Source organism: Anastrepha ludens, chromosome 5, assembly GCF_028408465.1.
Source record: "Anastrepha ludens isolate Willacy chromosome 5, idAnaLude1.1, whole genome shotgun sequence".
NCBI classification, from domain to species: domain Eukaryota; kingdom Metazoa; phylum Arthropoda; class Insecta; order Diptera; family Tephritidae; genus Anastrepha; species Anastrepha ludens.
The window spans coordinates 72,528,526-72,553,464 of record NC_071501.1 but is presented as its reverse complement, the minus strand read 5'-3'; the positions used below and the strand labels follow the sequence as shown (position 1 = coordinate 72,553,464).

At 30.4% G+C, this 24,939-nt stretch overlaps 1 protein-coding gene across 15 annotated transcripts in view; it reads right to left on the bottom strand.

The window, feature by feature from the left end:
• Positions 1–24,939, bottom strand: part of LOC128865064 (muscle-specific protein 300 kDa) — a 286,723-nt gene that overhangs the window by 108,497 nt on the left and 153,287 nt on the right. For all 15 annotated transcript variants that reach the window (XM_054104992.1, XM_054104990.1, XM_054104996.1 and 12 more), the window contains 2 exons: positions 23,059–23,364; positions 2,747–2,898 (listed from right to left, as the gene is read on the bottom strand). In XM_054104992.1, the coding sequence (XP_053960967.1) occupies positions 2,747–2,898; positions 23,059–23,364 (458 nt within the window). The remainder of the gene's footprint in view (positions 1–2,746; positions 2,899–23,058; positions 23,365–24,939) is intronic.

The following is a 24,939-nucleotide window of genomic DNA, read 5'->3' as shown; positions in this document are numbered from 1 at the left end:
CACGTCCAATTTTTGTTTTTTGGTTTTTGTTTTTTGGAAATATCAATACGCCTCAGTTGAACATAGAATTATAATCGCTTATCTTACTTGTACACTCAACTTTTATGCAGACCTTTTAAGCTTAAACTACTTTATCATGTGAGAAGATTTTAGAGAAAAAAAAATATTTTGAAAAATACAAACTCGGTTTTTAGAGGTATTTTCAAATCAGTTCAGCTCACATAAATCTAAATATTTATTCGAAATATTTTAGCGGATAATAAATTTTATAATTCAGAGGGACATTAACGATTTTTTGTTTCTTTTTTGTATGGATGATGCACCCTAAAGTACATATGGGAGCAAGGCAATTATAGGTAGGCGCCAGCGCAGGTTTCGTATGCCACATTATATACTAGTGTTTTCGGTAAATGGTTGTAAAAAACAAAACCAAAAAATTCATGCATAGGCTTGTATAAATACAGCTAAGTTTGTGATTTTCCATAGCTCAAAATATTTAGGGGCACCCCAAAGTAAAGCAGTGGGGTGCACCGCACCTGTTGGTAAAAAAATTAAAAGGGTGGAGTCTGGATTTTAAAGGAGTAGACTATAGGCGTTAGTGGAATAAATATTCAAAAGATTAAAAAAAAGTTCCTTGTTAATGATTTTCCACATTTTGCAGTTACACTGGTCAAACTGAAGTAACAACTGACTACACAGATTTCATGAATGTTATTTGAGCGAATGAAACGCAGAAACTCTCAGAAGGTTGTAAATCATCCGCCACTTCACTAAACTCTGACAGAAAAGCTTGACTCTTTCAGTAAAGAGTAGAAAAAATTAAGCTTACAAATTTATTTAATAAAAAGCGCAATGGCTCTTGTCGATGCAGCTAAGATTAGGCGAAGCATCATCTCGAAATTTGTAAAAAAAGACACTTAACCTTGGATATGTACGAGTTTGGCACATCCACCTTCTAATCTTATTAACCTGGAGTTGTAGGACTGCGATGTCATCCCTGTGCATCCCTGATGAAATGCCATATAAACAGACAGAGATGAGAGAGGAGTTTTGGTTTTAATAAAGCAAGACTTGAGCTACAGTGAGGTGTAAGTGAAAAAGTCTTCAGAGGCACGAGGTACAGAAACAACATAAATAAAACGAAAAACCTCCCTCCCACTTAACAAGAAAAACTGGCTTAGGTAAATATGTTGACAAATTATATCGAAAAGGCGGACTAGTGTTGCACAAACATCAATTGCCAAAATATTTCTATATTGCCAACCCATAAGGTTTTTCAAATAATTTAAATTCCTGTAAACGGTGAGTAAAGCCGTTAAAGTCCACTAGGTTGAGCTCTTAAGTGCCTGAGGATCATCCTGTCAAAGCACGTACATACGGTTGATTTGGTCAAAGGCTGAATATTCATGGGCGTCATGGGAAGCAGAATTATACAAAGCCGATTGTTCCATACTGGAAACCGAGTTTTATAGAAAAATTGTTTCCCACTTTAGCGAATCTGCGCATACTATGGATGGTTTTTTGTCAGTACTGAAGGAAGACTGAATAAAGACAGTTGGATTTTTTTATCTCACTTTTTTCCTCTTTCCGTGCGATTAGCCTGAGAGTCCTCGTTTATTGTTTGCCAATCACGGCAGAAACCTACTTTTGCCTATGTCTGAAGCGCAAAGAAGAAGAAACGCTATTTAAAATACCGGCATAATTCGACGATATTCAAGTAATAGAAATGTTCCTTTTGCAACAGAAGGGCGATAACCGGCTGATGCCTAGTGCATTTTTTCTCTGTACCTACTTACTTTTGCTCATCTCCCAGCTTTTCATGGGGGGCGCAATAGAATGCCTATATAGATAGTTCTTCTCATGCCAAAAACATGAATTTGAAATAATTCAAACTTGAAGAATCCAATTTTGAAAGTTTATTGCTCACGTAAAGTTTGGTTTCAGATAAAAAAAAAAGTTGGTGAAAGTAGTATTCTATCACCTCATCCGCAAAACAAAAAAATGGTTTTCTGGGTTTTGGTACAGACCATTAACTGAAAATTAGAAAATGCGAACATTCATGTGGCATAAGGAGGATGTTAGTTATTTTCCATTCGCTTTTTCATAATTGAAATGAGGAGATCACGTCACGTGACATATGATTGAAACGAAAATACTCAACTAAAGCAAGACAAAAACTGAATAAAACATAAATAAGTAAAAGAAAAGATGAGAAGCTGAATCTGCGGCTGAAACTCAAGTGAATATGCCGATAGATTGACTTCAGGATCGAAGTATTTTGTAATATGGCCACAAAGTAGCTTTGCGCAATGAAATCTAATCACAGAACAGGAAAATAGCAAAATTACACCTGCACTGGTAGCACTTAGAAGCTGTCGTGAGTAAGAGCAATTTAGATTCAAAACTTCAAAAGGCTTTTAAAAGGGCATAGTAAAGCCACCACTTATGTTCAGTTCTTCGTTACCGAAATGACAAAGATTTATATTCAGCCAAAGACTGGAACTTTAAAAGCATTCCACAAATATTTCTAGATAATAATTTGTATTATCTTCAAAAGCGGAAAAATAAAACACGTCGACACTTCAAACTCTGTAGTTCTTAAAATTGAAGAACAATCAAAATTATTATACATATCTTCTCGTGACAATCGACTTCACTTTCCAGCAATAATCGAAATTTTTGGATAACTCATCTTATTTCTTGCATTGAATTGCATAATCAACTGAAAATTGTGTTAGGTACTTACTTTGTCTGCTGCTGTACTAAGTTATCCACTTTGGCCTGTAGGGCCTGTGATGTGGGTTGGTGAACTTCCCCAAGGAATGTGACGATTGATTTTGAGAGCGTCTCAATCTCTTTATGTGATGATTTAAGTTCTTCAGATTCGGCGAGTATTTCCTGAAATGGCAAAAAAACAACGAAAATTAAATATATAAGAATAAAATAATTTTGAATATGAAATGTCAAGAATTTCTGTTACACACTAGACCTGTGATACGAGTGGTCATTTAAAAAAATATAGGGAGTGCAAAAAATTTTATCGGAAAAATCAAATTGAAGTGAATTTAAATCTATAGCAATTAAATAAACTCATAGAAAATTACTGGAAAAACAGAAAACACTCGTAATATAAAAAAGCTATAACAAATTCCCACAGATTATCATTCAAAAATTTAGAAAATTACAATTTTCCACTTTTATCCAGAGTTCGAATATATCTTTCAACATTTTTTGCTTTTTGTTTTCTATAAAAAATATATTTGGCCGTGCATTGACTTGCATGCTTATCTACCGTACAGCTTTCCTCTACTGAAACGAATGCTATCAGAACAGCACTCGTTTAGGATTGAAAGTGACGGACATAAGAGCTGATGGGTTTTACTTCAGCCTGGAACACCCTAAAACACTACAGTGATCGGTTAGATCTGACCTATTATATCGCGTGTTTTTTCGAATGGACCATGAAATGCGTAGCCGCTACGGACATATACCGGTTATCATATTAAAAAAAATGAATTCCAAGAAATTATTTACCAGATTATAGTAAAAAAATTTCATTCCAAAAATATTTCTGTTTTGTATTATCATTTTCAGGTCTCAAGCACTTAAAAAAACACCCGGTGTTGTTCATTATTCAGTTATTAATTGCATATCACTTTCGTGCACGTAAAATAGAACTCCAAGAATTTCATAAATATCTGTCACTTATATTTTCAAACACAAGGTGGCGCAAAATTACTTATCCAATTTTGTTTTTGAATACCTTTTTTACTAAATATATAAAAGAAATTATTTATTTTACAGCTGTCTGGTTCACAAGTGTCAAATATGACGCCACGTGCAAAAAAATTGGAAATCATTCGATAAAGCGATCAATTTTACGTCACCTTGTATACGCAAGTATTCATATATTTGATATTTCACACAGCTGCCGGAACCCTTTGGCGTATGCGAAAAAATAATTTGCAAGAATGTGCTAATAAAGTGACTAATGGTAGAAAATCAATAATATTTGCAAATGCTCATATTTATGTACATATCTGCACTATACAGGTTATTTCACAAAAAAAAAAATTATTTTTAATCAGTGGTTGTTTTGGTTACTTCCTATACCAAATTATGACTGCCTCAATTTCAGCAACTCAGAGGCCTGTTCATGAAGCAAATAATTTGTAATAATTGTTACAAATTATCAAGTTTTGGTGTTCACTAATTCGAAAAAGTTGCAAAGTAGGGGAAAGTGAGAGAGCAAAAGGAAATTTCATATTGGGGAGGAATTGCAAGTTATTATTGGATACATTTTTACTTGTAAGAATTTCCAACTGAGAAAAACAGCTGATCGCAAAGTAAAAATAACGATTAAAAATTGCAAATTGAGGCATTTAAATTTAGTTGAATCGTGATTAAAATGGAGAATGTAAGTAAATATCTTTTAGATAATATTTATAAGTTTATTTGAAGTCATATATTAAATAGGAATCGGCCAATGGTATTTAAGTACTTCTGAAACACAGCTTCCAGGCACCGTTGCTACGATTTCCAAAATACTAATCGAAAGCATTGAACGTACTTTTATATTTTATGCTTCTACTTCTTAGTTATTAAATAATTTGACAATATATGCATATACATGCAGAGACGGAAGCAAGGGAAATGTGAAGAAAGATGTGATTACCACAATAATACAATTGCTAATGGAATGTTCTTCATCTGACAGCGATGACGAAATAGAACTAATTATTGTGGACGAAATAAAATCATGGGATGCTCACCACGTTATTTTGCTTTTATTTTTTTTTATCATACGAGATTGCGCAACTGAAAAAAATAATAATCTTTGTGATTTTAACTGTTGGTAAAACTTGCAAATTGTTACTGGTTTTGTTTTAACATACTTTATTCATATTTTTCTCTCTGAGGGCAAATTTTCGAATATTCAGTAACTGGCAAGTTATTGTATAATTTTTACATGAACAGACCTAATATTTGAGTCGTTTATTTTTTTTGTTTATTATTTTTATTTTTGTATGTATTGCAGTGGTATAAATCTACTTTTGGAAAAAAATGAGTTAATGGTAGTTTTTGTAAGATACAGATATCCTATTTTATATCTGCAATAAAATGAAAAAAAATTAATATATTTATACCACTTTCAAACCAAAACGACTCATCTACCACCAACTTAATAAAAACTTTACAAAATGATTTTAGTTAAGTACTCGCTTAGAGTGAACTCGGGAATTACGGGCAAGCAACTATTTGCTTCGTTACGCGTCTGTACTCTAGAATTAGTGCAGTTTATATCTAATCCTTTCGGACGAGATGCATTTTCATTACAGCGATCATGCTAATAAGAACCAAACTGCGCTACCTGGGCCTCTGAGAACTTGCTCGTGTGTGTGGCGAGTTAATATAACTGCAAGATATGTCTTTTTGGTAAGGATTTTGATTCGGTTAACTGTGGGTACTACAAAACTATCACTAACGGATTCATATGGACTCCAATTGAGAGCACGCGCTTGGATGATTCTTGCTTTCAGCGAAATGATGCAGAGTTTTATCAAAAAATCAAATTTTTGTATCAATTGGTCGCCCGATGGTGTGATTTGACCCGTCAGCTTGACTCCGTGTCCAAAACTATAATGTAATACATATATATAGGAGGGTCATTTGAAAAGTCCGTGGGAAAATAAATACTACTTAATTGTTTGGGGAAAACCTTGGGGGGATCCCTTAGAGTTGTTCTACATAGAAATGATTCCATTTCAAAGATCCAAGTATTTTGGTCAATTTTCTGAAAATAGATCTGATTGTAAACTTCAGTATAATAATAAGATAACTGAAACAAATTTTGAATAAATAATTTTGAGATTTAGTAAGATATGCTTTTGCAAACAAAACAAAACATTTTTTAAATAAAAAAAAATTTAGGAAAGCTAAAAAAAATTAAAAAAAAACTAAAAAAATTAAATAAAAGATATTTTTTACCACACTCAAACATTTTTTTTAATCATTTAAAAAAAGTTCAACATTGAAAAAAAAGTTAAAAAAAAATAAAATACAATCTAAAACGGAAAAATTGTTTAACCTTAAAAAAAATGTTTTAAAACATTTAAAAAAGATTTTTTTTAATTGTTTTCCAATAATTTAATTCTTATCCAAACATTAATTCTTTTCTAACAATTTTTGAAAAAAAATTAAAAAAAAAAAATTTTTTAACTTAAGAAAAAAATTTTTTTTTAAACATTTAAAAAGAATTTTTTTAAATTCCTTTCCAAAAATTTTCTTTTCTAAAACATTTAAACAGAATTTTTTTTATAAACTTTCCCAAAAATTTTTTTTTCTTTTCAATCTGAAACGGAAAAATTGTTTAACCTTAGAAAAAATGTTTTAAAACATTTAAAAAGATTTTTTTTTAAACATTTAAAAAGATTTTTTTAAATTTTTTTCCAAAAATTTAATTCTAATCCAAACATTAACTCTTTTCCAAGAATTTTTGAAAAAAAATTAAAAAAAAAAATTTTTAAGTTTAAAAGGATTTTTTTTTTAATTCCTTTCCAAAAATTTTCTTTTTTATATTGTATTTTACCCCAAAAAATTTAAATAAAAATTAAAAAAATTATGTATAAAATTTAACTAAAATGTTTTCAGTTTACTTCTTATTATACTCAAGCCTACAAATAAATCAATTTTGGGGAAAAAATACGACAATGTCCGAAATACTTGGTTCCCTTCACATGGAATCACTCATGGCGGAGCTTGAGACCTGGCATTTCGTCGAGGTGGTACTAAATGAAATAAGTATATATATAGTAGTAAATGTTTAAAGAATACACCGACGTAATTGAAGAATTTTCTTTTGTGCACATGATCACCCTAATGTGTTTAAAAAGCCATTTTTTTTCAAAAAAAGGTAACACATATTATGAAGCGTCCTTCAGAAGACAAAAGAATTTCTGCTTGTCACAAAAAAAAAAGAAGAAAATGCGGCTCTTATCAACATTGGCTAGTGCAGACTATGCAGTATGGTCACATTTTTTTAACCATATAAAAAAAAATTAGGTGACAAAATCAATTTAAAAAAAATATTTTTTGGCCACTCCACTATGCAGACTTGCCAGAAGATGTAAGCAAATTTATAAAAGCAGTCGGCAAACGAGTTGTCATGCGCTTTTACAAAATTTCTAATTGGTTGCTTAATTAAAATAATTGTATCTGAGCTGCTAGATCTAATATACAATTTTTGTTTTTTTTTTTCAATTAACAAAGTTGATCTTGGATGCTAATTTGACTCATGGCTTTGCCAGAAAAAAAGAAAATAATTTGATTCATAAATTAATACATAGAATTTTAAGTGCAAATACATACCTACAAACATTATATTGCAAAAGCAGCTTCTTCCATTAGTTATTATGAGCATTGCCTCATCTCTAGCTACACTTTTTATTTATTACATTTTCACTCCACTCAACGTCATTTAGTTTTTTTTTTTTTGCTGGCTTTTAAAAAATTTTAAAGCGGGTTTTCTACAAGTGTATGTACATATCGGTTCATACAAAGTAAGACCGTGAAGGTTGTGTAAGAATAACGATTGCTACGTGCCTACCAACAAACACATGTACGTATGTACATACATATGTATGTATGTATGTAGTTCCATTGAGTATTCATTGCACTGAATTTATAATTTACAATAACTAAAATCATCATGCAAACTTATAGCCACTTGGCCAGTCATTCTCCTACAAAGTCGTATACGCGTATGTATCTATGCATGTATAAATACAGTTGCACGATTACATATCTATTTACATATCTGTATATACAACAAAAATGCTGAAATTGAAAAGAAAATTCTCTCGCGGTTAACGTCATGCCTTAATATTTTGCCATTGAATTTTTAATGGGGCGATCCAAAGCACGGACTACATATTATAAATATTTATATGTACATATGTACATGTGCGTGAATGTAATGATGTGAATTTATATCGTATAATGTGTTGGGTAGGTGTCAACGACATTATTATTCATATATTTGCAACCAAAAACAAAAACACAATTCAGATAGATTAACGTATAGGCTTGCGAAATCATAGGCTGACGAAATTGAAATTAAATGTAGGGAATTTATTTATTTAAAGGGTAAGTCCACGCTGATTTTCATTTGCACGACAGTCGGTTTTATGATAGCGGAACGACCCGGATTTATAACCGGCCAAGGACTGTCACTCCAGTAACACTCCACGTACAATGGGGAATGTTTATGCTGCTGCTACAACAACAGTACAAACAACACAAGCATCCATATAAGAACAACAACAACAGCAACATAGGCATTCATATAACAACAACCACTCTGATTTTCGTAGAATGTATTTTTTCCTAATACATAACTTTAGGAATATATTAACCCATTCGAGACCGACTGAACCCCGTGAGGGCAAGACTGTGTGAAAATAAAAATTAACATAGAAATTTGAGAAAAATAATATTTGATGTTGGTTTCAATTTAACCCCTAAAATGACTGATCCACAACCAGAACCATCAGGTTTAAGAAAAATATTTAATAGTATTATTTGTTCAGCAACATTACAGCAGCACTCAGCGCCAAAGCAGCAAATTCTCATCAGAACGTCGAGTTTTTGGTGTGCCAGTTCTTTTTTCTTTCCTCGACAAAATCAGTTGACATTTTTTCACCAATCTTTGAATTGTCGACTCATTCAACCAATTAATTCCACCCAAAAAATCGCAAATTTTGAGACATGTATGTAGGTCTTAAAGCATAATATGTACTATGTACGCGTTTCACGTGAAATTGCTCTCAAAATCCCAGCCAGTTGTGCAGTTTCTAAGGAAAATGTGTCACCCTATCGGAAAATGTATGATTTTTGCAAATGACGTCGTACGTCAATCATATTTGACACTTGTGAACTGGATAGCTGCAGTATACAAACAGACAAGCAGTGAAGTGCGTAAAGGTCAAAATAAAGATTTCCATAGCTCAAAATAATCTTTATTATTTAGTAAAATTGTTATTCGAAAACAAAATTGAATGCGTAATTTTGCATCAACAACAATTCTCTTGCACTGCGCACAGGTCGTTTCGAAATTTTATGAGATTTACTTGTATTAAACCCATCTCCCGCATGATGCAAATGGCAAATGACGTGCCGACGCACACATCTTTCTGTGGCACTGCTGGCCTGCCACCAGCACCAGTGACCATCGGGAAGCCAACTGATCAGTGATTATTATTTTTTAATCATTTAAAAATTGGGAATTTATTGAACACCTAAAAGAGTATCATGGCGACGATTTTCCGCCAGAATTTTTCAGGTCAACTTTTTGCGACTCACCACACTCCTATTAAAGTGTAATAATAGTACTTTTTTTTAAGTACTAATGGACTTTATAATGTTCAGATGGATGTGTGCATGTGCATACATATGTCTGTGTGAATATGCAGAAAGCCATTTCAAATTCAGTAGCACTAACTAAAGTTAAGTAGTTTTATTTGTAATGTAATGTATTGCGGGTGAAAGATGTAATCCCTGCTAAACACCCTCAAATCGATTATTTGTGCTATAACCGCTACTCGATGCCATAAACAACTGTCATTCATAATTATGCAAGTTTTATTAAACCAGCCATGGGGGTGCTATTTTTAACTACTGGAATGAATGATTAAAAATTCTAGGAACACTCGCAAACAGCAGTAAAGCTGGTAATGGAAGCATTTATTATATATTCATTTCACGAAAAAAGCAGAAAAAAGTGCAAAGCTGATAAATATCAAACAGCTTTCGCACGTTAGGACCTTCCTCTTCCGCCAGCCGACAAACCAGTTGAGCGGCAATTTTACTTTTATTTATTTTTAATTTTTTTACTCACTTATTAATAGCTACGAGTATTTATTTACGCGCATATTTACAAAAGGGTGGGTTGATCGCCCTATAAATTATGTGTGATATCAAAATATTCTACAGAAGGCGTTGAGTGAGTATAGATGCCTTTACAGAGGTGAAAAATTTAATAAAAGAAATCTGCTTATAACTTCGAAAGTAATATTATTACAATTTCGTAACTGTATTATTGTTTATTATTTGTAGTTGTTGATGTTGAAAATTCGAGTTTTTGCAAAAAAAAATTTTTTGTAATTCAAACCCTTAATAAAAATTACAAGAATTGTAACTCTAACCTGCAATACTGCGTTTGCTTTAATTCCCATAAAAAATCGGCCCACCCTAATATGCTTACAAACACTAGTGCTTGCCGCGGCTATCTAGTATTTATTGCCTTCTTTTAATTTTTTTGAATGAATAATACTTGTCTGCGTGCATATAAATGCGTATGTATGTATGTAGTTTTATAATTGTACTTATTAATCATTATCAGCAATAACCTATAAAGGCAAATAGCCACTTCATTTGGTCTAGGGAAAAAAATCAAGCACGAGAGGTATAAAAAGTAAGTAATATTAGTAAGGAAGTCAAAAAGTTATTTACAGCTCTCAAGAAACAAATGGAAAAAGACAAAAAAAAACCAAACAAAAACACAAAAAAAAAATCAAAAAAAATTAACTTAATTTATGCTTGTATTTACCGCATAGCAGCGCGTATCGTTCGTTATTTCCATACCTGAGTTCTTTTTGCCTTTGGTCGTTTGCCTTTTTTGCATACAAATTTACGTAAGCATTCGCTTAGCGATTTTTTTTTAACTGGTTTTAATTCCCATGAATTTTAATGAAATTGAAAGTAAAAAAATCAAAAAGGCAAACAATCACAACAGCAAATTAAACGAACCAAAAAAAAAACATTTTTATATCTTTTATTTTTTATCTTCTTTAGAATGTTTCATGATTTTTTTTTTTGTTTCCTCGCGACTTTGCATCAAATATTGGTTAGCCATCAGACAACGTGCGCGCGGTTTTCTCATGTACGTGTAAGCTAAACCTGCATCTAATAAATGTATTTCTATTAATTAGACGCTTGCGGCAAACTAACTCGTTTGCTTTGGCGTCATTTGTTTTGGTTTTTGTTTGTCGCTACATAATTCATTATTTTTAGTATCTGCTTATGGGTAAATTTTGCTTTTAATTTTTTTTTTTTTTTTTTTTGCATTTAAGCTTTTAATTCCAAATTCATCATAATTCTTTATATATTAGTGTATGTGTGATTTTATTTACTTTAATTTCATTTTTATATTTCGCTAATATGTTAGTGATGATTGGTTAAATGTTAAATTTTGCTATCTCCTCTCATTTCAAGTTGCTTCTTTTTCGAACAGTCAAAGATGGTTACCCTTGAAAACGTTTCCATTATATTGAATGCGCGTTTAAGGGATCTAACATACTTTCGCTCTCGATATTGTCAATATGGTCTCAGGATTGTCCCTCGTGAGCCTCGCACTTTCTTAGTGGAGGGCAACAAATTCTAGTATTTTCACAAAAATTTCTACGCTATTGTCAAAAATAATACAACGGAGAATGTTTGCAATGCTATGCGAAAGTTAATTATTTAAAGCTAATTAAGAAAATATCTAAATCAACAAAAGAAAAAAAACGCCAAATTAACTACATCAATCATCCAACACTGATAAAGAGCACGAGGGCAACCCCTTTTATAACTGAAAGCGCAACTACAAAAATTCGCAAACTCATCGGGAAGAGTAAAACATACTGCGAGCGAATCTGTCTTTGGATGAAAATTCAATGCATACAATTAAAAAAAAAATTCTCCTTACAAGATGCTCTACCATATAAAAAATATATTGATGCTAATGAATTTTCAGTTCAAGACTTTCCACCTAGCAGAGGAAGATTTAAAATATTAGTTTATTTCCACTATATTCAGCCAGCACCAGTGGCAGCAGAAGAACTTAAATATATAAAATGCTTACTATCTTATATTCCTACAATCTTTCATGAACATTTTAAGAATCGAAAAGTCAGTAAACATTAACCCTTTACGGTCGTATTAAATTTGGACATGGTCAGAACTAGTCGGAATTAATTTTCCTTGAAAAACTACTGATACAAACCCTGTCAGGTTATGAAGGATAGAAAAGATTAATTCTATAAATAAATAGAGTAGAAAATTAGTATGGTTCATTGCTGTGATGGCTGTGAGTAGACATACAATCGGAATGGTAAAAAATCTTTGTTGGCTGAGAATAGGCATACGATAGAAAACGGTTAAAATGAATTGCTTTTAAAATTTATAATTGGTTTTGAGCGAGGTTCTCTATAAAATTTGTGTTTTCAATAAAGTTACTTTCAATTACTTGTATGTTGGTTATTTGGTTGATTTTGAAAATGGAAAAAAAAGAAAAATTTGCGTATGCAGTTTTATAGATCATTGAATTTTGACAAGATTCAAGTAGATCAAACATCAAAATGTTTTTTGAGAAATTTCTTTTTTAACGCTATTTCGTGCATTTTCTCCACAAACCCTCCCAATCTTGTTTTATATGTAAGAAAACACCCAACACCGACAGCAGAAAAAATTGTCAAACATCAACCACTTGAAACTTGCACTTTATTATACCAAAATTTAATTATCTATAAAACTGCGTACATAAAATTTTTCTAAACAACAATTTTATACCATATTTTGAAATTTTGATACAAATTCGCCGGTTTTTTACAAATTTAATACAAAGTTCGAAACTTTGCTGTATATGGTTTTTGTTGTAGTATGAACTATATTTTTATAAAAAATCATTGAAATTAAGATAAATATTGGATATACACTTCTTTTTGACACTCACAGTATATATAAATTGAATCTTCCCTAAACAAAATTAATACTAACTCTATCGTCTTCATCTGCGGAGTAAAAATAAGGAACGCAAATATTTGAACTGTAGCGCTGGACATCGTCATCATCGTTAGCTTAGTAGCTCTTGCGTTGAAAAATTGTAACCACACATAATAATTGGAGTACTGTCATAATAATTTGTGACCCTACAGTGGTGTCAAAGGAACTCCAAATATTTCTTTTTAGTTTCTGCAATTTGGATTGTATTACTTAATGACCTGCCTGTTATGTTTGCCTTAATTATATGCCTCTATTTCGGCGAAGAATTGCCATCTGTAATTATACTATACATATCTTTATACAAATAATTCCAAATAGCATTTCGGTGAATCTACAATTTCTGGGCAATGCCAAAAGTGATTTTAAAATTTTTTCTGGTATGTAATGCTAGTGTTACAAAGTGTAATTTAAAATTACTGCAAATTTTCGTTGATTTTTACTTATTTTCTAACTGACCGTCTCTTTTTTTTCTTCACTTCAAGCGGTCAAGCGTTGTATGCTGAAATATGTACAAGACCGGCGGCAAAAAAAATATTTAAAATCAATAGAAGCTTTCAACAGCTTCAAACTTCCAAATTTAGAGTACAAAATTCGAAATTTTGTTGAAAATTTTACGAATTTTTCTCATGTTGTGTAAAGTTTGAAACTTGCTGCTTTTGCTGTAGTAGGAACTATATTTTTATACAAAATTAAGGAAAAATATATTCATGAAAAATATAGCGAATATTAAAAAAAAAGTGAGTGAAAGAAAGAAAGTGAAAAAGAGATTTCGAAAACTTTTTTGACTCACTGTATATGTACATAAGTAGTTCAAGGACAAACCGCCGGCGAATCTACGAGCATGCAATATAATTCGATTGATAACGTTATCACACCAGAAGAATTTGTCAGTTAGGCGATGGAATTTTTGAATTCGTTGAAAGTGCCAGAGCTGCCATCACAGCTGACTATTAGTATTAGTCATTTGTTCTGATTGAATTCTAATAACAGGTGGAAAAATGCAGTTTTTTAGTTTTAAAAATGTATTTCGTAATGGCGCTTCAACTTATAGTAGAGCCCAATAATGTCAACAAAAAAAAATCATTCTGTTGGTGACGAGGGATTTAGTGATTTGGATGCGGGTCTTGTGGAATTAGTACCACAAAAGATTCCGCAGATGACGTAGATGGTCAGTTCTGATGGTGCCAATAATGTAGCTTAAAAATTTGTTGGAAAAGTAATTGCTGAAGGGCTTCGACTAGGTAGAGAACTGCAAACTTATTTTTTGAATAGAATGGTATATAACTAATTCAGAAGAAAAGCAAATTTTTCTGGTAGCAGCCGGTAGTGGCTTAATATTATACATTGATTTCAATAAGTATCTTTATTACTCATGGTATGTGTGAATGTATGGGCCCATATGCCAATATATGTACAAGTATTTATGTAGATATGTAACCAAGTACGTGCACTTGAGTGGCATTGCCCATGAACTTGATTTTCAGCGGACACTTGCCATAAACGTTTACAAACATTTAACCACAGCCCCATTTATGTATAAAACTGTCTAGCTGCTGTGCTGAGCCGTACTGAGCTGAGCTGAGCCGAGTGCTGGCGACAAGTGTCGCGTGCTCTCCGACCATTTTGCATGTGATTTGGGGAGCTTCTAGCAATATACACGTACATATGTACATATGTATTTATATACATACACACATACCCACATATGCATAAGATTGCATAAGTAGATAGGCGTGGATGCCTGCCGAAACGCAAACTGCTGGAATTTGAGCGATGACATTAACTTGAAAGTTGACCGAAAAAAAATTCTCACTAAAAAATAACAAATTGTACTTATTTACAATATATTTTTCCTTTTTCGTCTTTTTCCGGTTGTTCTTTTTTTGTCTTTTTTGCTTAATTTTCGAATTGTTTGCATTTTTGCTTGGGCTTTTTTGTTTGTCTAATTAAGTTTCATAAACCCTGTTTATCGCATTCGCACTCAAGCTTCTATTTGCCGGCTTACGTCACGCTTTAAATATAAATTTGATTAGCAACGAATTCCATTTGCGCCACGAAAGCGAATTCAACTAAGTCCCACAATAAGTTTAGCTCGTTGAGTTGTAAGTTTTTGTCGTTTGCTATTTGTTCATTACAGTTTTTTGCATTTATAGCAAAACACAAATTGACTAGTTACCTAGTAAAACCTTCTTTGTAATGCTGTTTACCTCAGTCATTTACAATTTCTATGCATGTAGGTAATTATACAAAAAATAGTACTGTGAAAATCTACTTTTTTGTTTTGCAATCACGGATTTTCTACTCAATATGTCAAAGCAGATTTTCAGCTATAATAAAAAAATGAGAAATGTGCTAATAAAACAAAAAAAACTAAAAAAAATATACTGATAAGTGAATTTATTATAATTTTTTTCGAATTGGCACTGGAAATATTTCAAACCTGTTGGATGTTTCAATTAGGATAACTAATTTGAATATAGCATTTTTAGTAATATGACATTCCTCGGATGTGCAATGCATGAAAATTGTTAAAATCCACTATCACAATAGTGAAAGTTTTGTGTAAAATCCGCACGCTCGATATTTTTTTTTTATGTAAGAAAACATCTGTCAACAAAAAATGCCAAAAGCCAATGCGATTTTTTAGCCACTTGTTGCATTTTATATATTAAAGTACAATATATATTATACATATCGGCCGTCGTAGCCTAATGGGTTGAAAATGCACAGGTTCGAAGCTACGTGCATGAAACATCAAATGATAGAAACAGTTTCTTCTACTAGCGGTCGTCCCTAGGCAGGCAATTGCAAACCTCCAAGTATATTTCCGCCACAAAAAAGCGCCTCGTAATAAATAGTTTGCGTTTCGAAAGCGACATACAACTACAGATCCCTCCATTTTATGGAATAACTTCAAGAACAAGCATACCACAGATAGGAGGAGGAGTTCGGCCAAACACTTAAAAACCGGTGTAAGCGCCTAAAACGTATGTATGTATATATTATATATTTATGACAAAATTTAATAAGCTATAAAACTGTGTACACGGATTTTATCTACGGATTTGAAATTTGCCGAATTTGTTTGTGGCTTTTCTGGTACTATGAACTATATTTTTTATAAAAAAATAATTTCAAATAAAAACTAAATAGTCAAAACTTGTCAATATGTGTTTCGACGCTCACAGTTTATTTTGAAATATGCGAGTGGTTTATTTATTTTTCAAAAATTTCATTTCTCATGTTGGCTCTTTCAAAAGTATTTTTATAGATGCTTATATTTTAGTAGAAAACACAAAAAAACTCAATTTTTTTTATTATTATATGTATTTATATATTTTTTATTTGTTATATTTTTATTATTTTACATTTTATTTTATTTTTTTTATTTTCTTAGAATTATTGTATATTTATATATTATATTTTTATTATAACATTTAATTTATTTATTTATTATTTTTTTGTGCAATTTTTTTTTTTTATTTAATGCATTGTTCAAAATCAAATGAATTTAATGGTGTAAAAGGTGACCTAAACAATGTACCCTCATACGAATAGCTTGCTTAACAAAAAAGGTTTCATTTAACCTTTCCCCGTCTTTTTCTACGTATGTTTTCGTTTTATTTTAATTGTTTTATATTTTTATCATTACAATTACTGTTTATTTAAAAAAATATTGTAGCAAATATCCCATTATAGTGTACTCTCTGTTAAGCGGACACCTGGGGGAGTAAAAAATTTGTCCGCTTATGGGGATTTTCGCTTTGAGAAAAGTGCTACGTTATGGGAGGGATAACGTGCAAGAGGGAAAAATTGTAAAAATTCTTAAGGATTTGTAGTACGTACGGAAATAACTGTCCGTTTATGGGAGCCGTCCATCAAAAACGGAAGTAAAAATATTTATTCGGGCAGGTTCCGTAATTCCCCCGACTGAATTTCAATTCAACTGCCAGGAAATTTTAATGAAATATTTTACTATAATCACGCATATTTTACCGATTTACAGTTGAGGATACAAAAAAAATGAAAGAACGTTACCCGAAGAGGTTAATATAAGTTTTATATATGCAAATCTGTGCACTTTTGGCATAACAATTTACAGTGCGAAATTTTGTAATTTTTTATTATATATATGTTTTTATTTTTTATTGTTATTTTTATTATTATTTTTTATATATATATTTATATATATATTTTTTACTATTTTTTTTTTATTTTTTTTTTTCTATAATAAATATAGTTTTCAAATATAAGTTATACTACAAAAAAAAACTAATAATGCAGAGCTTCACACTTTGTAAAAAATTTGAAAAGTTTCAACAAACTTTCATCGAAATTTTAAAATTTCTAGTTAGCATTTTTATAAAAATGTTGGGTATGTAGTTTTATAGGTCAATCTATTTTGGCATAATTTGTGCCAGTTTAAATTCGGTCAAGATTCGAGTTGATTTTTCATCATTTTTTTCGCTGAGGCTGTTGTGCATTTTTTCCCATAGAAATAATGATTGAATTTTTTTTATATGAATGAAAATGCGCAAGACCAGCAACAAAAAAGTTATTAAAAATCTAATTTCCATAGTTTGAATTTTAGATGCCTCTTTAAACTTACGGAATATCATACCAAAATTAGATGGGCTATAAAACTGCATACCCAGAATTATTTATTCTAAAAACTCGGACTATAAGGCTTGAAATATATATTTGAAGAAAACAAACTTCCGCCGAGCGTTGCATACTGTTTTCCAACTTATATTCGAAAGGAGTACATAATTTCTGCTTTCCATTCTCATGTAACTAAGCCTGTTTAAAATTACGTTGATACTTTTGTAGGGAAACTTTTATGGCGTACCGGCGTGAGATTATTTCATGGTATATCGCGAAAAATAAATTGAGTTGGAGAACAATTCAGCTCAAAAGCCCACATCGCATTCAAATAGTCGAAACGTTTAACGAATTTTTATTTATACGCACACTTGCAGCTTATCAACTTTCTTTTATTACTTAGATTCGTATGATATTTCGTTTATTTATTTATTATAAGAAGAACCAAATGCTTACAATTATTATCCTACTTTTCGTTCCCACGACAGTCAGTTCTACGTTACAGGAAGGACACACCGATTTATATCCGCCCAAAGACCGTCACTCTGGCAGCATACCCCGTACATGTACGGGAATGTTTGTGCTGATTAAACAACAACAACATTATCCTACTTTAAGGCTTTCAACTGATAAAGGCATTTTAAGCATTAGTTTGCTAGAGAGCTAGAAATTACAATAAGCTGATACAGGAACTGCTTGCATTTATTTCTAACCAAGAACTGTCACTTCAGCAGCATTTCCTAAACATTTATGAGGAATGTTTTTGCTGTACTAACAACAACTACGACAAAATTAAGCCTCAACCATACCAATGTGCGGCGATGTGAATTGTGCACCAAGAGTATTCGAGCTAAATTCTTTATTGCGTTTTCTGTGGGTTTTGAAACGAAAGCCGTATGCCAAAAAAACTAGAAACAATTTTTGAACTGAAAGACGCTGAATTTCGAATGCATCGAAAATTTCATCAAAAGGGCGAAGGAGTGTTCTACATATATTTATTTATTTATTTATTAGAATTAATATATAATACTGAAACTAATACAAGAACGAGTACTAGCTGCCAGGGCCTACATATAGATTTCCATGCCTACATTGATTACTACAATTAAAATATTATAACTTTTCCAATTTACACTTACATTTTTTTTTTTTTTGATTTATTATTTATTTTTTTTTATTTATTACTCTTTTATTTTATTTTATTTTTACATATTTTATTATTCATTTTTTATATATATTTTCTTATTAATTTTTTTATATTTTTTATTTATTATTTATAACTTAATTTTTATTATTAATTATTTATAACTAAAATTTCTTAAATTTGTATTCTTTTATTTTATTGGTTTTATTTATTGTTCATTTTATATTTTTTTACTTTATTTATTGATTCTTTTTATTTATTATTTTTTTATATTTTTTATTTATTGGTTATTTTTTTAATTATTATTTATTTTTTAATTAGTATTTTTTTTATTTATTACTTTTTTATATTTTTCTATTTTTTACATTTTTTATTATTTTTTTATTTGTTATTTATTTTAAAACTCATTTATTAATTAAATTTTTATTCTTTTATTTATTTTGGTTATATTTATTTTTTATTTTATATATTTTTTATATTTTTAATTTTTATTTTTTTATTTTATTATTTTTATTTTTTTATTTTATTATTATTATTTATTTATTTATTAGTAATTTTTTTAAAAAGTATTTGTTTTTTTATTTGTTAATTCTTTTTATATATTTATTTATTCATTACTTCTGTTTTTTATATATTATTATTTATTATTTACTTTATTATTTTTTTGCTTATTATTAATGTTTTTCATTTATTAAATTTTTATTCTTTTATTTTATTAGTTTTATTTACCGTTTATTTTATATTTTTATTTTATATGTTTTTTTTTTATTTTAGTATTATTATAATTTTATTTATTAGTAATTTTTTAATAAGTATTTATTTTTTTATTTATTTCTTATTTTTATATACTTTTCTATTAATTAATTTTTTAATATTTTTTTATATTATATACTATAACGTGATTAATTTTTTATTTATTTCTTTATTTTATTTTATTTCAATTTATTGTTTACTTTTCATTTTAGTTTTTGTTTATTCTTCCTTTATTTTATAATATTATATATTTTATTATTTTTTAACATTTATTTTTATTATCTATTTTCAAATTCCTTTTGAATTTATAAAATTTTTGTTCTTTTATTTTATTGGTTTAATTTATTGTTTGTTTTATATTTTTTTACTTCTTAGTTATTTGCTTATTTTAACTTATTTTTTTATATTTTTTATTTATTTTTTTATTTTATTTTTTTTATTTATAATGCTAATTTTTTTATTTCATTGGTTTTATTTTTTGTTTATTATTATTTATTTATTCTTATATTTTTATAGACTATATTTTTTATTTATTATTATTATTATTATTTTTTTTTTTTTTTTTATTTAGAAGGTGTTAATGGGACACCCCTATTACTGAGTCTCTGTTATTAGCATTTAGCCTAGAACTAATTTTAGTAAATTCAAATTAGAGCACTTCATATTTACTTTCGTAATAAGTATCGCTATTTTTTCACAAAAAAATATTTACGATACTTAAATAGAAACATGTAAAACGTTTTCCATTTACATATATATGCATATATGCACAGTGTACATACATCCTAATACATATCCATGTACATGCAGTATGCTTTGTTGTTGAAAATATCCCACACTGCAATACACTGACTTGAATTTTCTATAAGTCTCTACTCTGTATAGTTTTGATATTACCTATTTGATAAATTTTGGAAAGTAGCCATGACTTGGCTAAAAAATGCTTTATCATTAGTTAAAAGTAGGTGCACAAGTAGATGCACAAGTAGCTGCACGCTTTAACTGTACCCTCATACACATCAACTGTTCACATCAGCTGCTTGTAACTGCTCAGTATACTTATAGTTTCCCTTGACTGTAATTATTGTTAACTTTTTTCCCACTTTCATCTGATTCTATGTGTTTTATTGTTTTCATGAATACTTTCCCGTGCAAAATTTCATTCCCGTATTAACACACTGGCTCCAGTGCACACAGAGAAAGCGCACTAACAGTAAATGAAAAAGAAAAAGGGTTATTAAAAACTAAGCGGCCTTAGAGAAAATTTTGAAGTGAACAAGTATAGACACTAATTAATGCCTTATTTCATATTTTTAATTGTTCTTAAGCTTGAGACTGCACAGCTGACTAAGTGAGCATCTTACAAAGCAGATACAGTCCTAAAGTGATTATGAATAGTGGGTATTATGATCCCACAATCATAAAAAACAAAAAAGGAAAATAAGAAATGGAAATACGACTATATACTTTCTTGAACTTATGACTTACAAAGTATTGCTTTTAAGAAAGCCACTAATTTGTCTTTGCTTTTTACTTAAGAAGAAGAATAAGCTTCAGAAGTCTCTCCATTAGAAATGCTTGGGCCAGCTTTTTTCATTATGAAATCTACTTTCACTCCTCAGAAGTCAAACACTATCACTAAACAACTTAGGTCATCCATTTGACTTTTCGAAATGAAGCAATACATTTGGCTTTATATTTCTAGTGAAGCTGTGAAATGGATCAGTTACAAGTTACTCTTTTCGCAGAGTTGCCAACATCAATTTAGTTGATGATTCCGGGCAGATATGTAAAATGCTCCCCAGAAATCAATAAAAGGAAAACCAGTCTATAGAACTATTTTTAAGTCGTGTATAATCAGCCTAAAAAGGTACGTGCTTCTTAATTAACTTTTATTCCAATAAGCATATTTCTCGATTGTGAGCCTTAGCGGACGTGTTCTTACTCGTATATCAGAAGCCTCTTACAATAAAATCGTTGTAATTGTTATTTAACAGCATAAACATCCCCCATAAATGTTTGGAAAATGCTGCTGAAGTAACAGCCCATGGGCGGATATAAATCCGGGTCGTTCCGACTATCGTCAATTTATTTCGAGCATAAAAAGGTGAGTTTTAGTATTGAAAGAAGTTTTCTAGTTAAAGAGCTCGAGTATAGTATATGCGAGCGGGGAAACTGAGAATAGTGGGAGTCTTACCTAAGCTTCGTGATGGTTTAGTTTACGTGTTTACGCTCAAATAAGCTTTAGAGTTCATAAAGTTGTTTAGCGCAGCCCATATATTTTATTAATTTATTAAGCCTTGTTACTCGGAGGCTTATTGTAATGAGTATTACACTTATGGGAAGAGTTCAGCTCAATATTTGAGCTTAGGGATGAGCTGACACCGATGGGATGTACTTCATATGAATATCAATAAGAAGGAAAGATTGCTATACAATTTAGGAGATCCATAGAGCACTTGCTCACAGCGCCTATCGCCCCAAAGCGTTAAACCCTCTGTGCACTTTCTAGTTTAATATATTGTGTGCAAATTAATTCTGTGAGTTTGTGCACCAAACCAACTAACCCCATAATATAATAATGAGCAAACAACTTTTATGGTTATCAACAAGACTATTTTGGAGAGCCCACGCCTGCGCAAGCAGCCGCTTACCGGAGTAAAAGATAATAAAATCGCACCTTCTTGCAGCTTTATTTATCGTCAGTCCTGTAGCGGTCAGACAATATTACCACTATTATTATTGGGTCATAATACACTGCGACCTCTGATGTGGTTTATTGTATTTGACTCCATTTGGACTTCTTTTCCATATCACTAATGGATCTAGATTTATCGCAGGTTTGCAGTTCGAGCTCATGGTCTTTTGTGCCTCGAATGGATTTAGAATTACACCACCTGAGGGAAAAAGTTTTCGTCTTTCGAGAACTACTGAAGTTTCATCATTCAGTTCGCGAAAACGGTAGCCGCTTGTTTCTACCAATTTCAGTTTCCTGCATGTTAAGCGCTCTCATGGTGAGAACAATTCAGACCGTTAATCGACTCTCAGCGAATTTGAAGGAATCAGCTGATTCGTTGCTTCGTGGCCGTCTGAATAAAAACTGATTGGACGAGTGTGTGAGTACGTGTGAAATGAGCAGGCAGATTTCTGCTGCCGAATCCCCGGTAACATGGCAGTCGTAGTTACTCTCTCACAAGTACTGTAGGTGAGGGCTGCGTTGATTTGTTTCATATTTCAACAATCAAAATCGCTGAGAACCCGTTAACGGCCTGAAGTTGGCCACACCTCTGCATTTTGTATATGGTTATGGCACCATAAGTAGGTGGGTGAAATGGTTCAAGTACCACTCTGGCACTCACAAGCGCCGTTTTGATACCATTATGAGAGCTACAGCCAGCAAGAGCTGTTGATGTAATGAAGAAAATTGATGGGATTTAGGTTGGTGCATTAAAACAGGCTGTCGACGAAAGGAACACCCAGTAACCTAATTCATCTAGCTGCAAAATAGCACCATTAATTTTCCAGGTTTATTGGAACGGATATACATGAATGCTCCACAGAGAAGTATTCGCATTTATATAATTTATATAGGGAAAACTTTTAATTCAACTAAAGTTTTTCCCCACCAACACTATTTTTACCACTCGTATCAATATGATACCGTTATAAACAGAGCATATGTGTCTGCATTATATGTATCATAAAATTCAATTTATTTGAAATTAATTTTCACTCACCTGGATGACATTCTTCGTATCTTCCAAATGACGGCGCGACCTAACTACTGGGTCGACATTGCGGAATTTATCTTCCAAACGGCTAATTGCCTTCTCCCAGCTATGCAAGCGATTTTCAAAATCGTCCCAACGTTCGGCAATACTCTGTAACGAATCGCGACGTGTCTCAAGTCCTTTAATCAATTCGTTCCACAAACGATTCAATGCAGCGTTATCCTGTTCAATCAGCTGACGGTTGCGCGCGTCTGCTTCACGTATAAGTCCCTGTGCTTGTTGATTGGCGAGAGTGATGTCACTCGTTTGGCTCTATGGGTGTGAGTGTGTGCAAAGAACGTAGTAGAGAAGAAGAAAGAGAAAATGTAAGAAAAAAATTAAAGCATATGTTCCTTTATGTTTATTTTTTGTGTTGTTGTTGAGCTTTGGAATTAATGAAAACAAGATGTTTTTACTGAAAGTAATTTGTAGTAATAATATATATATATACATAATATCATACACATATATATGTTTCTGTTTAAATAAAAGTGGATTTTTGGAGATTTTAAATAATAAGTACTAAGCTTTTAATCAGTACTAATTAGTGGGTGCTAAATTAATAATAGGTGCTAAATAAAAAACTTAAGTCAAATTATGAGAAATTAAATAAGTAAATAAACTTAATGACATTCCTACACTTTCAAGCTGATGCGATTCGATTTTTTTAGAATTTTTAAATAACTCTAGTGGGTTATGTTATTTAAATTTGTAGCTTTTTTATTTCTTTATTTTATTTCATTTAATATTTTTTTTATTAATTATAAAATTTTTTTTTTCCAATTTTGTTAAATTTGTTTATTTTTTATTTTATTTATTAATTATTATTTTAATTAAATTTTTTTTCAATTTTGGCATTTGAACATTCAATAAGTATGACACATGTGATTATATGCTGATATCATGCATTTATATATATATTTCTATTTTATTTATTTTATTTTATTTTTTTCCAATATTTTAATATTTACTTTTCATTGCTATTTATAGCTATATTTACTTTTCTTACTGATTATATGCATATGCATGCATGTAGCGATGTAAACTTTTAAGAATATATATGTATGTACACCTGCGATCACAATAAAAGCAGCGCGGCCTATTGCAAAGCAATGTATATTATTTTTATTTAATTTTAACATTTTTTTTTTTTGTAAAAATATAATTCGTAGATACTACAACAAAAATCACATAGCTAAAAGTTTTAAACTTAGCACAAAATTAAAAAGAAAAAAATCAACAAATTGTCATCAAAATTACATAGATAATTTTTAGTTAGAAGTAAAAAAAAATTCCGGGCATGCAGTTTCAACCCATTCAATTTTTATAATATTGTGCTAGTTTAAAAGTGGCTCTAATTCCCATAGGTTTTAATAATTTTTTTTATTCACGGTATTATGCATTTTGTTTCATCAAACAAATGCTCGAATTATTTTTACATGAAAATATACAAACAAAATGCCAGAAAAAAATGCTAAAAGTCAACTCGATTTTTGAGCCAATTTAAACTTTCAGCTTATTATACCAAAATTTAATGGACTATAAAATGTCGTACACTAACTTTTTTTAGAATTTCTGAATAAATAGTTTGAAATTTTGATGAAAATGTAAACATTTTTTTAACTAGATATATCTTTAATGAAACTATACTTCATTTATAGATACTACAATTTTATAAAAAAAAAATAAAGAAACTAAAAAATAAATTAATAGCCAGGACTTGGCAACATCGCAACGCTGTTATTAGACTATTCTTATTATTTGTATTCAATTTTTTTTTCTTAATATTCTTTTTTAATATATTTTTTTTAAACAATTATTTATGTATTGTATATATTTTTTTTTAAT